The sequence below is a fragment of the Rhincodon typus genome, chromosome 37, assembly GCF_021869965.1.
Source record: "Rhincodon typus isolate 14 chromosome 37, sRhiTyp1.1, whole genome shotgun sequence".
Taxonomy (NCBI): Eukaryota; Metazoa; Chordata; class Chondrichthyes; order Orectolobiformes; family Rhincodontidae; genus Rhincodon; species Rhincodon typus.
In genome coordinates this window covers 5,544,752-5,561,517 of record NC_063368.1, presented here as the reverse complement: position 1 = coordinate 5,561,517, position 16,766 = coordinate 5,544,752, and the positions used below count along the sequence as shown (strand labels likewise).

The 16,766-nt window shown below is 42.4% G+C and overlaps 1 protein-coding gene across 1 annotated transcript in view; it reads right to left on the bottom strand.

Annotated features, from left to right (window-relative positions):
- aco2 (aconitase 2, mitochondrial) overlaps positions 1-16,766 on the bottom strand; it is a 59,352-nt gene that overhangs the window by 26,551 nt on the left and 16,035 nt on the right. Inside the window, exons 3-7 of the mRNA XM_048617482.1 lie at positions 15,075-15,333; positions 13,436-13,528; positions 10,638-10,796; positions 6,154-6,304; positions 4,393-4,497 (exon numbers count right to left, since the gene is read on the bottom strand). Of these exons, the coding sequence (XP_048473439.1) occupies positions 4,393-4,497; positions 6,154-6,304; positions 10,638-10,796; positions 13,436-13,528; positions 15,075-15,333 (767 nt within the window). The remainder of the gene's footprint in view (positions 1-4,392; positions 4,498-6,153; positions 6,305-10,637; positions 10,797-13,435; positions 13,529-15,074; positions 15,334-16,766) is intronic.

Below are 16,766 nucleotides of genomic sequence, written 5' to 3'. Positions count from 1 at the left end.
GTGGCCGTTCCCCTCAATAATAAGTATACGGTTTTGGATACTGTTGGTGGGGGTGGGGGGGTGAAGAAGAGATCTACCAGGGGAAGGCAATAGCAGACAGGTCTCTGGCACCGAGCCTGGCCCTGTGGCACAGAAGGGAAGGGGGGAGAATAGGAGAGCAATTATAGTGGGGGATTCAATACAAAGAGGCACAGACAAGCGGTTCTGTGGACGCAAACGAGATGAACGGATGGTATGTTGCCTCCCGGGTGCCAGGGTCCGTGATGTCTCGGATCGTATCTGCAAGATCCTTAAGGGGGTGGGGGAGCAACCAGCAGCCATGGTACACATCGGTACCAATGACATAGGTAGAAAAAGGTCAGAGAATGTGAAAAATGAGTACAGGGAAATAGGTTGGAAGCTGAAGTCCAGGACAAACAGGGTAGTTATCTCTGGATTACTACCAGTGCCATGTGATAACAAGGTAAGAAATAGGGAGAGAGTGCAGCTAAACACGTGGCCACGGGGCTGGTGTAGGAGGGAGGGCTTCCATTATGTGGATAATTGGAGCACATTCTGGGGAAGGTGGGACCTGTACAGTAAGGACGGGTTGCACCTGAACGGGAAGGGCACAAATATCCTGGGAGGGAGGTTTGCTCGAGCTATACGGGATGGTTTAAACTAGATTGGCAGGAGGTGGGGAACCGGATTTGTAATTCAGAGGATGAGGTATTCAGCCTTCCAACAGACACAACAGGGAGCGAGGTTGTTAATAAAGAAATGCGGTTGATGAAGCGTAATTGTGGACACAGACATGGTTTGAGGTGTGTATACTTCAATGCTAGAAGTATCGGAAATAAGGCGGATGAACTTAGAGCATGGGCCAGTACTTGGAACTACGATGTTGTGGCCATTACAGAAACTTGGGTAACTCAGGGACAGGAATGGTTGTTGGAACTTCCGGGATTTAGATGCTTTAAGAGAAGTAGAGTGGGTGGAAAAAGAGGCGGGGGAGTGGCATTGCTAGTCAGGGCTAGTATAGCAGCTACTGAAAGGCAGTTCGAGAATGATATGTCTACAGAATCAGTTTGGTTGAGGTCCGGAACAAGAAAGGAGCAATCACTTTGTTGTGGGTTTTTTACAGACCCCCTAATAGTTGCAGAGAAGTGGAGGAGCGGATTGGGAGGCAGATACTGGAAAGGTGCAGAAGTCACAGGGTTGTAGTCATGGGTGACTTCAACTTTCCAAATATTGATTGGAAACATTTTAGTTGTAATAGTTTAGATGGAGAGGATTTTGTCCAGTGCATTCAGGAAGGATTCCTGACACAGTATGTAGATAGACCAACATGAGGAGAGGCCACTTTGGATTTGGTGCTTGGCAATGAACCGGGCCAAGTGTTAGACCTGTTGGTAGGATTTTGGCGGTAGCGATCATAACTGTGTTACTTTTACAATAGTCATGGAAAAGGTTAGGTACATACAGCAGGGTAAGGTTTATAATTGGGGGAAAGGGTAATTACAATGCTGTTAGGCAAGAACTGGGTAACATAAAATGGGAACAGATGCTGTCAGGGAAGAGCACCATTGAAATGCGGAGATTGTTTAAGGAATGCATACTGCGTGGGCTCGATATGTTTGTCCCTAGCAGGCAGGGAAGATGCAGTCAGGTGAGGGAGCCTTGGTTCTTGAGAGGTTGAAAGACTGGTTAAGAGGAAGAAGGATGCTTATGTAAGGTTTAGGAAACAAGGAATGGAAAAGGCTCTAGAGGGATACAAGTTATCCAAGAAGGAGCTGAAGAAAGGGCTTAGGAAAGCTATAAGGGGGCATGAGAAAACCTTGGCAGATAGGATCAAGGAAAACCCCAAGGCTTTTTACACATACGTGAGGAATAAGAGAATGACCAGAGAAAGGGTAGGGCCGATCAAGGGTTGTAAAGGGAATTTGTGCACGGAGCCTAAAGAGATAGGAGAGGTCCTTAATGAATACTTTTCTTCAGTATTCACAACTGAGAGGGACCTAGTCGTAGGGGAGGACAGTGTGAAACACTGGTAGGTTAGAGGAGGTCGATGTTAGTAAGGAAGATGTGCTAGGAATTTTGAGGAAGTTGAAGATAGACAAGTCCCCCGGGCCTGATGGGATTTACCCAAGGATTCTATGGGAAGTGAGGGAAGAGATCGCAGGGCCTTTGGCGATGATCTTTTCGCCCTCACTGTCCACAGGTATAGTGCCGGAAGATTGGAGAGAGGCAAATGTCATTCCCTTATTCAAAAAAAGGAATAAGGATAACCCTGGAAATTATAGGCCAGTTAGTCTTACGTCAGTGGTGGGCAAATTATTGGAAAGGGCTCAGAGATAGGATTTATAATCACTTGGAAAGGCACAGTTTGATTCGTCATAGTCAGAATGGATTTGTGAGACGTAAATCATGTCTCACAAACCGTATTGAATTCTTTGAAGAGGTGACCAAACACGTGGATGAAGGTAGAGCAGTGGATGTGGTATACATGGATTTAAGTAAGGCGTTTGATAAGGTTCCCCATAGTAGGCTCATGCAGAAGTAAGGAGGCATGGGACAGGGGGAAATGTGGCAGATTGGATTCAGGATTGGCTGACCCTTAGAAGACAAAGGGTGGTAGTGGACGGAAAATATTCAACATGGTGCTCAGTTACGAGTGGTGTACCACAAGGATCTGTTCTGGGTCCTCTTCTATTTGTGATTTTTGTAAATGATTTGAATGAAAGAGTGGAAGGGTGGATTAGTAAACTCGCGGACGATACGAAGGTGGGTCGCGTTGTGGACAGTGCGGAGGGCTGTTCTAGGTTACAAAGGGGCATTGGTAGGATGCAGAGCTGGGCTGAGAAGTGGCAGATGGAGTTTAACCTTGAAAAGTGTGAGGTGATTCATTTTGGAAGGACAAATTTGAAAGCAGAGTACAGGGTTAATGGAAAGCTTCTTGGCAGTGTGAAGGAGCAGAGGGATCTTGGAGTTCATGTCCACAGTTCCCTGAAAGCTGCCACACAGGTGGATAGAGTTGTTAAGAAGGCGTATGGTGTGTTAGCTTTCATTAATAGAGAGAAAGAGTTCAAGAGCTGTGAAGTTATGGTCCAGCTATACAAAAGCCTGGTTCGGCCACATCTGGAGTATTGTGTCCAGCTACTCACCTCATTACAGGAAAGATGTGGAAGCGTTGGAAAAAGGCACAGAGGAGGTTTACCAGGATGTTGCCTGGAATGGAGGGAAGATCTTGCGAGGAAAGGTTGAGAGAGCTAGGGCTTTTCTGTTTAGAATGTCAAAGGATGGGAGGTGCCTTGATAGAGGTGTACAAAATGATCAGGGGTATAGATAGAGTAGACAGCCAGAGACTTTTTCTTAGGGTGGAGGTAGCTATTACGAGGGGGCATAATTTTATAGTGAGTGGAGGTAGATACAGGGGAGACGTCAGAGGTAGGTTCTTTACTCAGAGTAGTAGGGGCGTGGAATGCATTGCCGGAGAGGCTAGTGGAGTTGGCCTCATTATGGGCATTTAAGCGGCTATTAGATAGGCATATGGATGATAGTATAAGGTAGGGGTGGAGGTTAGATAGACCTTAGGATTAGGGTAAAAGTTTGGCACAACATCGTGGGTCGAAGGGCCTGTACTGTGCTGTACTGTTATGTTCTAACCATCTATACCAGTGACAGCCATCTACATACAATTCAATAATTAACAGGTTGTTTCCTTCATAGTTAATTTTTGCACAGCAAGCATTTTCCTTTTAATCTGAGGTGTGTGGGCTTTCTAGAAGAGATAACATTCTTACTACCATATTTCAAACGGTGCTTCACATCTTTGTGATTATGTCTTGCTTCCATAATAAATCAATAATTTTGTTGTTTATTAAAAAACTTGTTTCTCAAGATTGTCTGCCAACCCATACATATTTCATGTTAATTTTGAATATTCATATATATACATACATAAATTGTTCTTCCTATGCATGAGAGTTCTGTTCACGAGAAGCCCCAAAGATGAAATTCAAAGCTCGTTTAAAAACAGGTTAAAAATAGCATATGCAATTTTTGCCTGCAAAGGTTGATTTTTGTTGATACTTTTGGCAAAGATAGGCAAATTCATGATTTGTGATTTCATGGATACTGAAGATTTACTGCATATGTACACTGCAGATTATTTTATCTAACATATAAATTTTAGCTGGTTCAAATCCATGGCATCTTGCAGCTTTTGTCTAAGTTACTTTTTTTTACAAGTTGAAATGACCTGATTTGTGTAGCTTTCATTAAAATGTCATGTTCCATCAACTGTTTATTTTAAAATACGCTATGAAACACTAACGCATTGATTAAAATCCCATCTACTGTCTGGATACGATGTTAAACAGAAACTCAGTCACCGATTCTCACTGTACCCACCTTCTCTGCCGGTCTTGTCCAAGTATGCCTTCATCCTGGGGTTATAGGGAAAAATGGAAGTGGTTGCCCCAATTTCGGCCCCCATATTACAGATAGTGCCCATGCCTGGAAAGAAAAAGACTTTCAAACTGGATTCTCATTTTTGCTCAGCTAGCACCATAATTCTATCAACAACTCTTGCAAACAAGAATCACCCATTGTTGGAAGATGGAGGATATTAATACCAGGATTTAGTTTGATAGGGTCCAGTAATCTCAATTTTTTTGGCAGACAGCATGCCACTTGATCAGTCATTAATGGTTTGGGGTTTCATGACCTTAACCAAGGTTCCTTTTTGACAGTGTTGCATTGGCACCCTTCAGCTTCATCAGTTCCAGTAAAAAGAACAATCCAAGTCTCTTCAGAACTATAATCCCCTCAATCTTGGCAACATCCAAGTGAATCTACGCAGCTCCTGAACCATCACATTTGCAAACCTTAACGTTTCCATACCCTGAACTGCATTTGCCATGTGTGCCCATTCGGTTTGCTTATCTATATCCTGCAATCTTTCAAAATCCTTGACACAATTTGCCATACTTCCAACTAACTCTCAATACCCAAGTATTTACACCTAAAAATACTCACAGTCCCTAAAGGAAGCCCACAGAACACTAAACGACCACTACAGCTTACCAGTCCGAGAAACTTTCTTGTGCCTTACCATGTTTTCTGCTCTCCACCCATCTCTCATTTCAACATGCTTTTATCTTTCCTAGAAACGTTTATAACATGGTCTGTCTTGATTAAAGCTACATAGGATAGGGCCTTTACCATAGGCATAGAATCATAGAATCCCTACAGTGTGGAAACAGGCCATCTGGCACTCAAGTCCACACCAACCCTCTGAAGAGCACCCCACCCAGACCCATCTCCCCACCCCGTCCCTGTAACTCTGCATTGTCCACGGCTAATCCACCTAACTTACACCCCTCTGGACACTATGGGCAGTTTAACATAGCCAATCCACATCTTTGGACAGTGGGAGGAAATCGGAGCACTTGGCAGAAACCCAAGGGGAGAACATGCAAACCCCACGCAGACAATCGCCTGAGGGTGGAATCAAACCTGGGTGCCTGGCGCTGTGAGGCAGCAGTGCTGACTACTGAGCCACCGTGTCACCCATCTCCTGCTCAGATGTCCACTTAAAAGCAGTTGGAAGATACAGAAATTGGACTTCCAGTATACCCTCCCCATCTTCTGAAAGAAGAATTGCCTCCCTATTCTCTATACATATAATTCACGTTATTTGTCTTCTGAAGGAATTGCCCCCTAGGCTGGAGTTTGTGACCACAGCTTTAAGCCTGTGGTACCTCATCCAAGTGATGTTATCCACATGCAACCAGGAATGTTAACTGACAAATGGATCACAACAGAGTATGTAACTCCACCAAACCCACATCTACACCTGTCCCTAATCCCAGCAAGGGTCAACGGATCGTGATGAACAACAGGATGCTTGCCTCTTACTTAGTCGTGTCAGGGGTAATTGCAGTATTCCTTCACCAGCACAAGGTGAGCTGATGAGCAAGGCAATATAATGCAAGATGAAAAGAGATAGGACAGAAGACAAGGTAAACCAAGGCAGGGATCAGGTGAGAATAAACTTTCGTTTTAATGGCTCATAAGTTGGAGGAAGGAAAGCAGAGGGAACAATATTATAAACACACTATGATGACTGCTCAGTGATCTCGCATCATAGTTGAGCTCTAACTGGTGTACCTGTACAGGATATAGACTCCACGCCTGGCCCATGATACTCTACAATTGCACCAGTTCCTCCTTTAACTGTCAAAATGCCAGCAACTTTCAAGATGACATCTTTTGGTGACGTCCAGCCTGACAATTCCCCCGTCAGTTTCACTCCGATGATCTGAAGAGGAAACAAATGTAACAAACTATTTCAAAACATTCAGAGAACCTTAAGGCTCAAGAAGAAACCAGCTTCCACCAGAGTTACCACCTTTTATCAGAAACAGAGGCATGGGCAGAGTGCTTCAATTCAATCCAATGAGCACACTGTTTATAGTTGGATGAAGGAGATCCACATTAGAGCTGGGATTTTAAACTGGTTTTGGATTTTGCATGTAGCTTACAGATTTGTGATTAACAAATCGTGTAGGCAGCCTTAAACATGAATACCTATGTTTATTTTCTCCTGTCCTCCTCCTCACAACAGACTGCCTCTGTTTAATGGTCCCACAAAAACCTGAATGATCTTGAATTGCAGTTAAACTCCATTTATATAGCCATTCAGGGTATATATCCCACACGAAGGCAGTGATATTCAACACTTGTTTTTCTAGCCCCTTTATAGAAACAGAAGGTGGCCATTTAATTCCTTAAACCTGTTCTATTATTCAGTAAGATTGTGATTGCTCTGTGACCTCACTCCATCTACTTGTATTAGCCCCTAATAAATTGGAGATTAATTCATTAATAATTGACGTAAAAACAACTGCCAATTGTAAAAAGAGAATTCAAAATTTCAACTATCCTTTGGATGTCAAAGTGGCTCCTAACTTCACTTCTGAAAGATCTTGCTCTCATATTTATTCTCTGCCCTGTGGTCACAGACTTCTCAATCAGCAAAAAATAGTTTCTCTCCACCAACCCTATCAGTATACCTTAATGTTCTGAAAACTTCGATCAAATGGCATTCTAACCTACTAAAGTCCAGGTATACAATCCTGCAATTTACATCTTGGCATTCAGGTATCATTTTGGTAAATCAATGCTGCATTCTCTCCAAGGTTAAAATTACCTTCCTAAGGATAGGTACCCAAACTAAACAGAGAATTCAAAGTGCAGTCTAACTAAGACCTCGTCACTAAATACCAAACTCCAAGAGTCTTCAATAAATAACTTGTCATCATAAGTTGGCTGAGACAGCCACACAGAGTAATCTATTTAACCATAAAGACCATCACAAGTCCAGATCAGAGCTCAAATAAAAGCAAAAAATGCAGTTGGACAGCACCTGGGGAGAAACAGCATTGCATTATGTAGATGTATTTGACTCTTCAGAACCAAAGGAAGGAGATGCAATGGACTTTATGCTATTTAAGGGGTCAAAGTGTAGGGAAGAACAAAGAGGGAGGTCTGAAATAAAGGGCAAGGGAGATTACAAGTTGGACCGAAGGGTCTGTTTCTGTGCTGTATGACTATGACAGATGTCACAGGTAAAGCTCTGCCCTCGCCCAACATCCACCCAAATTAACTTTCCAGTAGATAGTGATCAGCCACAGGAATCAATTCTCCCAAGTTCCACTCAAAGTGTCCAACTGCAACACCTTTGATCCTTTCCTGGTTAAGTTCAGCTGAAGTGATATGGATTAGAGATGGACCCTGGAAGCTACTATATGGCTTACAAGTTACACCAGCAATCCAATTACTCACTGAACTGAACATTTAGCTATTAAGTAAATTAACCGCTTTGTCCAATTTGCAAAGTATACAGTAATTTTGTAATATTAAAAAATTACTGAAATTTATAATTATCTAAAGTGAAAAGTTTGCAAAGATGGGGAGGGGAACTCAGTGAGTTGCTCTTTCACAGATATGACAGAGCAGATGACTGCCTGCTGTAACCATTTTAAGGATTTAATAGCGTAAAGGACCATGCCTTGGTGTTGAACAATATTTAAATTCTGAAGTGTATAATCCACTCAAATGGATAATGTCTTGCTTGTAGATTAAGATCATGTTAAGTAGGGGAGCTAGATTGCATTAATTAGGCATAAATTGTCCCTGTTAGACTGCAGACTTTGTGGAGGGTTATTACAGAACACTTAGCACTTCTGGCTGATAAGGCGTGCAAATGCTTCAACCTCATCTTTAGCACTGATATGTTAGGCTCCCATATCAGTAGAGAACGAGGATGTTCATGCAGCTTCCTCCTCTGGTTGTCTAGTTGCCCATCATGATTCAAACTAGATGCGGCTGGACACAGATAGTAAGAACTGTAGATGCTGGAGTCCGAGATAACAGTGTGGAGCTGGAGAAACACAGCAGGCCAGGCAGCATCAGAGAAGCGGGAAAGTTGATGTTTTGTCAAAGGTCGGGATCCTTCTTCAGAAAAGGGCTGTTTTGACCTGATTTACTGGTTGTGGAATGGCAGTACTGCTGCTTTGAATGCATGCTGTCATGCCTCACTAGAGTAGTCAACTGGAAATAAGTCCCATTATTCCTAGGGTTATAACAAAAGTTAAAGATTTTATCAAAGTACGCAAAATTCCCCAACTTATCTATCTTTTTAGACTTGGGTTTTCTGAAAGCACAGATCAAGTTTCTGTACTTATGAATCACTTGTTAAAAATTACTTGTTTAACTGTAGCTAGAATCACTAAACTGTCAACATATAACTCTATTAATTATAACTCTAAACCCTTCATAAAACACTCTTTACACAAATACAGACAAAAAGAAATGGTGTTATGGGTGGAGGGGCAAAACTGGGAAGGAGGTTCAATGGTCCCCATCTCTAGGTTTCACCAAGATGATCTTTTTAGCTTGACAGGACTCCTGCTCCTTGATCTCTCTTTCCTTGCACAGCAAAGCAACTGGTTCACAATTTACAAAGACTCCAACATATTGGTTCAAAGCAACACATGACAGCAACTGCCAAGGAAAAATAAAATAGCTTCCTCCCCACCTCCCAGCCTTCCCAGAGGTCCACACCTCCAATCAGAGCTGTTGACAGGCAGAAGGCCTTTGTCATCAATAACTGGTCACAACTCAAGACCAAGCAGCTACTTGCTGTCAGCTGAATCACCCTTTGCACATGACCCTGGCTCCAGACTGCCTGCACTAAACACCACCCAACTCTTTTTTGCCATTACAGCCTACAATTTAAAAATACAGGAAAATAAACTGATGTGGTCTTTACAATGTAGTCCTGTGTTATAACAAAACCAGAAATTGTTAGTAGCATCTGTGGAGAGAAATCAGAGTTAACCTTTCAGGTTGAGTGACCCTTCCTCAGAACCTCTAGTCCTGTATGTGACCGTTTTTGTAGCTGTTAGCATAGGGTAAAGAAATATACCTTTGTATTGAACAACGCTTAAATTCTAGAGTGTATAATTCTCTCAGAGTCGATGATGAGTTATTTGTAGATTATTAGGTCATGTTAAGTAGGGTGGCTAGGTTGCAGTAGCTGAGCAGATATCATCCCTATTGGAGTGTAGAATATGTGGAGCGGGTTATTACAGAACCGTAGATTGCTCCACCTCATTAGTAATTTTTCTGCAAAAGCTTTCATGAAGTTCTTAAACTACCTTTGCTTAAACCCAGCATTAAAAGCGGTTGTTAGACAAAACTAAGAAATTGCTGCACATTAATACATTTTGGAGCAGGTTTGAAGGGTGGACTGGCCCACTCCTGTTCCCAACTCCCATGTTCATATTTTATCCCAGACCTGGTCTATGCCAATAATCTTCTCTTTACATAGGGTTAAAAAGGACCACAGTGATTCGGGTTCATGGAATGTTGGCACAGCTAATTGATCTAGTATTTGCTGCCCATCCCCAATTTTCTTAAACTGAGCAGTTTGTCATTGTCAGTTCAAAGGGCTGTTAAAAGTTGGCCAGAATGTTGTAGGCCTGAACTGTAGGCCAGATCAAGTCAGGATGGCAGATTTCCTTCACTATATGACATTGGCAAACCGGATAGATCTTTGAAATGATCAACAATAGTTACAGGAACATAAATTGGTGTCCATGTTTTACCAAATTCTAATTGATTCTTTTAATTTTATTTTTTTTATTGGATTTTATTGAATTCATATTTCACCATTTGCCATGGTGGGATTTGAACCCAAGTCCTGAGAACATCAGCCTGGGGTCTAGCTTACTAGTCCAGTAACATTACGCCACTATTAGCACCACTGATTTTAAAGGCATTGAAACAGAGGATTTATGGTACAGGAAGAGATTCTGAAGCCCACACATAGACATAATTTGATTTTCTCTTCCCACTGAATTCAACGCAGATGGAGCACATCCATGCGATCGGATTGCCGACTCTGTGCAGGAATTTCAATGCAAGGTTCCTGTAAGCACCACAGGACGGTTTACTGTGGTGAAGGTGCTCTGTAAATGCAAGCTGATGTTATAATCTGTGTTGCCTGTCATTCAATTTCCAGTTACAGCCATCTGAACGTCTTGGTCAGAACAACTAAACTTAAGGTATTTCAGTAGATAGTTTACCTTTGGACACTTCAGCTCCCAAGGAATTCCTGCCATCACATCGACTGCATCTGCTCCTCCAACTCCAACACATACACCGCCCAAACCACCTCCATTAGGAGTATGGGAGTCAGTACCAATCAGCAGCACACCAGGGTAGGCATAGTTTTCCAAAACAATCTGCAAAGAAAATCACGTCTTTCAGCACACAATGGAGACTGTTGGCTTCGTTCACCATTAGCTTTCAGCTCCAAATCATGTTGATTCTTTTCTAGCATAGTTTCACAGGAGCTGATCATCCTCCAGCATCTTGCTCCATGACCTAATACAGTAGTGTCAACAAGGATACCATGGTCACTGAAACTATGGAACAGGAGATGACCATGTGGTATACTGTATCTGCTGCGTTTCTTCGGGTGGAACAACATTAATCCTGTGGCAATGCTCTCTCATACAAGCTATGATTTACTTGATTTCAAATGTTTATCCCTACTTACCCTAGAATGCAATCAATTCTGACCCAATCATTTACTATAGCAATGCAGAAAATGCTTTTCAATCTACATCTCTTTTCTGACTTTTAAGTTAAATAAACAAAGGAAATCATATTTCCCTATTCATTCTTTTAAAACCCTTCAAATTGAATGGGCTCCATTAAATATTTCCTCAGCCATAATGTTAAAGTAGAAATCATCCCTCCTCATAACTATAGTCTTCGATGGCTAGTATTACCCCACTGAATATAAAGTCTCTGGTTTTAATTAGGAATGTAAACATTGCTTAAAAATGTATCTGGCTAAACTATTAAAATTATATTGGTTAACTGTGTCCAAGTTAATAGGTTATGTACTAAAACACTTGACATTTCTTTCAACTCTGTAGTTTAAGTTACACTTACTGAAGATGAAAAAGAGCAATGGGTAAATCAAAAGGAACAGCCGTAGCAATGTCTTGCACAATACTCTCAAACAATACAATGCCTTTAGGGGAAAAACAAGCCACTTTTCTGCAGCATTTTTTTTAACCTGTTTTGAACATTAACTGCATTATAACCACAACAAGACCAATACTATTGATCAAATGTTTGACTGTTTACCACCTTACATCCATAACTTTAATATCCTACCCCGACTAACAGGGTATCCAAAATTGCACTAACTACTTTAGTCATTGCTTTACTAGTATCTTCCATCATTTTGTTGCTGCCTTACTCTTGTATTCTGCACTTCATTTATAAAACCCCAAGTATTGTAGGATACGAGGAAAGAGGTTATAACATTTGAACAAGGCTACTAAAGAGTGATGTTAGGAAACATTTCTCCACACACAGGGTAGTGGAAATCTAAGAAGTCTCCCTCAGCAAAGCTGAAATCAGATAGGTTTTTCTCCTCACAGCCAATAAGGGATGTGGAACTATGACAGTTAAATGGAATGCAGATTTACCATGATTTAACTGAATGGTTGCAGAATAAGCTCAAGCCTATATTCTCTGGTGTTTAGTAGAATGAGATGTGATTTCATTGAAACATACGAGATTCTGATAGGGTAGACGCCGACAGTGATTCTGATGATAGAGACAGGGCCACAATCGCAGGTGAAAAGGTGATTACGTAGGGTTGAGAGGAGGATAAATTTCTTCATGTAAAGGGTCATTAATCTTTGGAATTCACTGACCCAGAGGATGTCCCATCATTCCATACATGCACCACCTTGTGTGTCAAAAAGCTGTCCCTTAGGTCCCTTTTAAATCTTCCCCTCACCTTAAACCTATGCCCTCCAGTTTTGGACTCCCCTACCCTGGGAAAAAGACCTTGGCTATTTGCCCTACCCATGCCACTCATGATTTTATAAACCTCTACAAGGACACCGCTCATCCTCCGGCACTCCAGGAAATATAGCCCCAGTCTTTACAGCCTCTCCCTATAGCTCCAACCCTGGCAATACTGTTGTAAATCTTTTCTGAACCCTTTCAAATTTCACAGCATCTTTTCTACAGCAAGGAGACCAGAATTGAACACAGTATTCCAAAAGTGGCCTAACCAATGTCCCGTAAAGCTACAACATGACATCGCAACTCCTATACTCAATGCAATGACCAATAAGAGCGTGTCAAATGCTTTCTTCTGATGTACATCTCAAACATATGTAGTCAAGAATAATGAGCTAGCAATGCAAGGGTTCTGCTAGCCCAGCCTTTACATGCTGCTCTACAGAGTCACAAGATACATGCTATCACCGACAGTTCCCTATAATGCCAAGTCCCAGTCACAACTGGACTGCCAGACAGAGAAGCCAGGTTGAAGCAAGGAAGGCCCCTGAAGGGGAAGGTGAAGGTGAAGAAATTAAAAGGCCATCAATTAAAGCAGTGACAGAGGGAAAGCTGCTGAGAATAAACCTGTGGTCAAGGCATCCTATCCAGTCTCACCTTCCAGGAGGGAGCTCGAATTCATAACAGCTATATAATCATTAGTTAAATGGCACACATGGATATTTACTCAGTTGTTTGCTCATCATGGCTTGGAAGTGCCAGTGTCAGCTAAAACCCATTGTACTGCTGTGCTCGCAGTTTTGCCATGGAGCCAGGAGATTTAATTAGAAATGAGAATCATTTGGCAATTGCTTTAACTCATGCATCTAGTTGAGAAGATTTAGGAAGGTGAAAGTAAACCTCAAGGCTAGCTCAGCACTGCTTGACTCACTCCATAGGAAACCGACTGTTAATTAATCTGGTCACACTTGAGGTGTGAGGGTGAGGTGGAGAGACTGTCTGGGAGGGGAGGTGGAGTAAACATTATAGTGCAACGCAATGGTCACCTCACCTGGTGGATGATACCAGAGCCGGGTTTCCAGAAGCCAACTCCATACTTTGCTGCTGCCGTCGCCAAGAAATTATAAACTTCCTTGTTCATTTCCTACAAAGTGAAGATAACTGTCATGATCAAAGAGAACAGCACCAAGTTACTGAGATCGTACTAAGACTTTTTCCAAGCAGCAGAAGCAAAACGAAGATATAGACAATTGAAGAAAACAATTCAACTCATTTTGAGTACAACTGGGGTAATTTGAGAATTAACTATTTTGCATTTTTACAAAATAGAAATCAATCCAAAGTGCATTTGGTACAAGTTTCTAAGCGATGCACCTTCTAATACAGGAAATATATTTTATTCATTCTCTTAAATACAGATTCAAGTTGAAAGGCAAATACCGGTCCTAAAGAAGTCCATTTTACTTGTATGGTGAGCTTGAACATACTCTGTGTGGACCACATTTAGCTGAAGTCATGTAGCTTCAGGAGGCCATTTGGCCCATTGAGTGCATGCCTGGTTCCTGTAGAACTACCCAGTCAGTCCCAGTTGATGCCCACAGCCCTGCTAGTTTATTTCTTTCAAGTGCCCGTCCAATTTCCTCTTGAAAACATTAATCGTTTCTGCTTCCACCACACTCAACTGCATTGAGTTCCAATTCATTACCACTTGCCACGTAAAAAAAGTTTCACAATCCCTCTGCATTCCTTGCTAAAAAACTTAAATCTATGTTCAGTCATCTTTCAAGACTTTTTCCTTGTTTACCTTATCCAAGGATTTCATAATCCGGCATACCATTCTAACATCTCCCCTCATGATCAAGTCTCAGCCTACAAGAACCACCACATTCCTTTTCGAATCCAACTTTGTAACTACATTTCCCGCGCACTCCCCCTAAAATAAAACCCGACTCTTAGAATAAGCGTCCTCTGCATCCTCGAGGTTCACTACAACAGCCTTCACTACAATTCTCCCCAGATAGTAGCTCCTGAACATGTGCAACTTTAAGCCAGAGATTCCACATCATTTGCAAGAAATACATTACTTCAGTGATTGCAAGATTTCTGGTTGCTAGTTATTCATTGTGAACAGATTTAAATCTGTTCTTAGCATTCTCCCTATCACCACTTGCACCTGCTCTCTCTCTTCCAACACTTTGCAGACTCCCTCTCACGACCTTTCAAGCTATCTTTCACTCCTTTTCCCCATTTTTCATCCCAAACACCTCAGCCCCACTCCCCTTTACCCAGCCTGTGGCCTTCCACACCCGCTTTCTTCACAGCCTCCATCCTGTTGACACTTGTGGACTCCCTCTTCTCCACCGCTCCCTTACATTGTGGCTTCACTCATGCCAACCTACGGCCCCACATGGTCCACCTCCCTCATTCATTCCTAAACCCTACAGCCTCCTTTGATCTCTCCTCTCCCTACCTTGGCATAGCCTTGACCGGTCTCCGGGGTGCTGTGGTGGTGTAGTGTGACAGAGAAGCAGCAACATGAAGACAAAGGGTACAGGCAAAATAGACTGTAATCTCTGGTGAACCGCACACAACACTAAGGTCGAATGCTAATGTGACAAAAGAATATTTGCATTCAAATAGCTTCTCATCAAACCATCAAGCTCCTTTTATCACTTCCCGCAATAAATTACCTTGGCTCTGGCCAAATCCTTATCTCCACCAATCTGAGCTTCGATTAAGTGATCACAATGGATTGTAGATGGCACTGCAACTCTAGGCAACCCACTGCTGATGAACTGAAGCATGGCCATCTGAGCCGTGGCGTCTTGCATGGCCACCCGGTCGGGTCGGAGGCGCAGGTAAGTCTTCCCACGTTCTATCTCCTGGTTAATGGGGTCATCGAGGTGACTGTACACAATCTTTTCTGACAAAGTCAATGGTTTATCCAGCCTGGTATGAAGACAAAATTAAACGCTGTAATTGGGCCGTGGATATATGTGGAAACTATTTGATTATCCCCAATTAATATCTAGTTCTATTTTGAAAAATGAGGTTATAGCTATGGAATTACAACTTCCTACATCATCTGGAAGGAAAACTGCCCATCTGCACCATCACCGTTGCAATTACTTGACATGATTGTAAGTGTTATTTACGTTATAAATACTGGCACTGGAAATGCATTATTTCTAAAAATAAATTACTAATTGATTTAACTATACAATGAAGGATTAATTACAAAGACCAGCAATTACATTTGCACAAGGAAGAAAGACTGCCTTTGTTAAACATATTTCACATCCTGTAAACATGCAGTGCTCTACAAGTCAATAATTAAGTTTAACTCTTACAGTTAGAGCCATAGAGTTTAGACAGCACAGAAAGAGGTCCTTAGGCCCATCAAACATCTATCTATTCTAACCCCATTTTCCAGCACTTGGCCTGTAGATTTGTATGCTATAGCAATACAAGTGCTCATCTAAATAATTAGTTAGCTGAGGACTTCCACCAAGGGGAAAGGTTTCTATGTATCTACCTTAACTATCCCTCTCAGAACTTTGCACACATCAATCGATTCTCCAGTCAGCCTTCTCCATTTGCAGGAAAACAATATTCTCAGGAACACAACTATTATGGAGCAAACAAACTGGTCAACATGATCAGGAGGTCCCACAAATATCTTCTCATATCTTAACTTCATATAACTTCACCATGTCTTTCTATTCTCTTTGGCCTCATGTACCTATCTAGCTTTCCCTGAAAAGTTTCTAGCTATCTCTGGACAAGTTGATCAGAAAATGTTACTACACACTCCTGGAGCAGATACAGCTTCAACCTGGGTCTCCTGCCTCAGAGGCAGGGACACTACAACCGTGCCACAAGGTGGCTCAGTGGTTAGCACTGCTGCCTCACAGCCCCGGGGACACGGGTTTGATTCCTCCCTCAGGTGACTGTCAGCGTGGAGTTTGTAAATTTTCCATGTGTTTATGTGGGTTTCCCCTGGGTGCTCCAGTTTCCTCCCACATTCCAAAGATGTGTAGGCTAGGTGGGTTAGCCATGGGAAATACAGGGTTACAGGGATAGAGTAGGGGGATGGGCCTGGGTGGGATGCTGTTCAGAGCATCGGTGTGGACTCAATGGGTAAATGGGCATGCCTCCACTCTGTAGGGATTCTATGATAATTATAAACTATTCCTTGTGGTAGAGATAGTAGGAACTGCAGATGCTGGAGAATCTGAGATAACAAGGTGTAGAGCTGGATGAACACAGCAGGCCAAGCAGCAGAGGAGCAGGAAGGCTGACGTTTTGGGCCTAGACCCTTCTTCGGAAATGGGGGAGGGGAAGGGGGGATCTGAAATAAATAGGGAGAGGGGGGAGGCGGG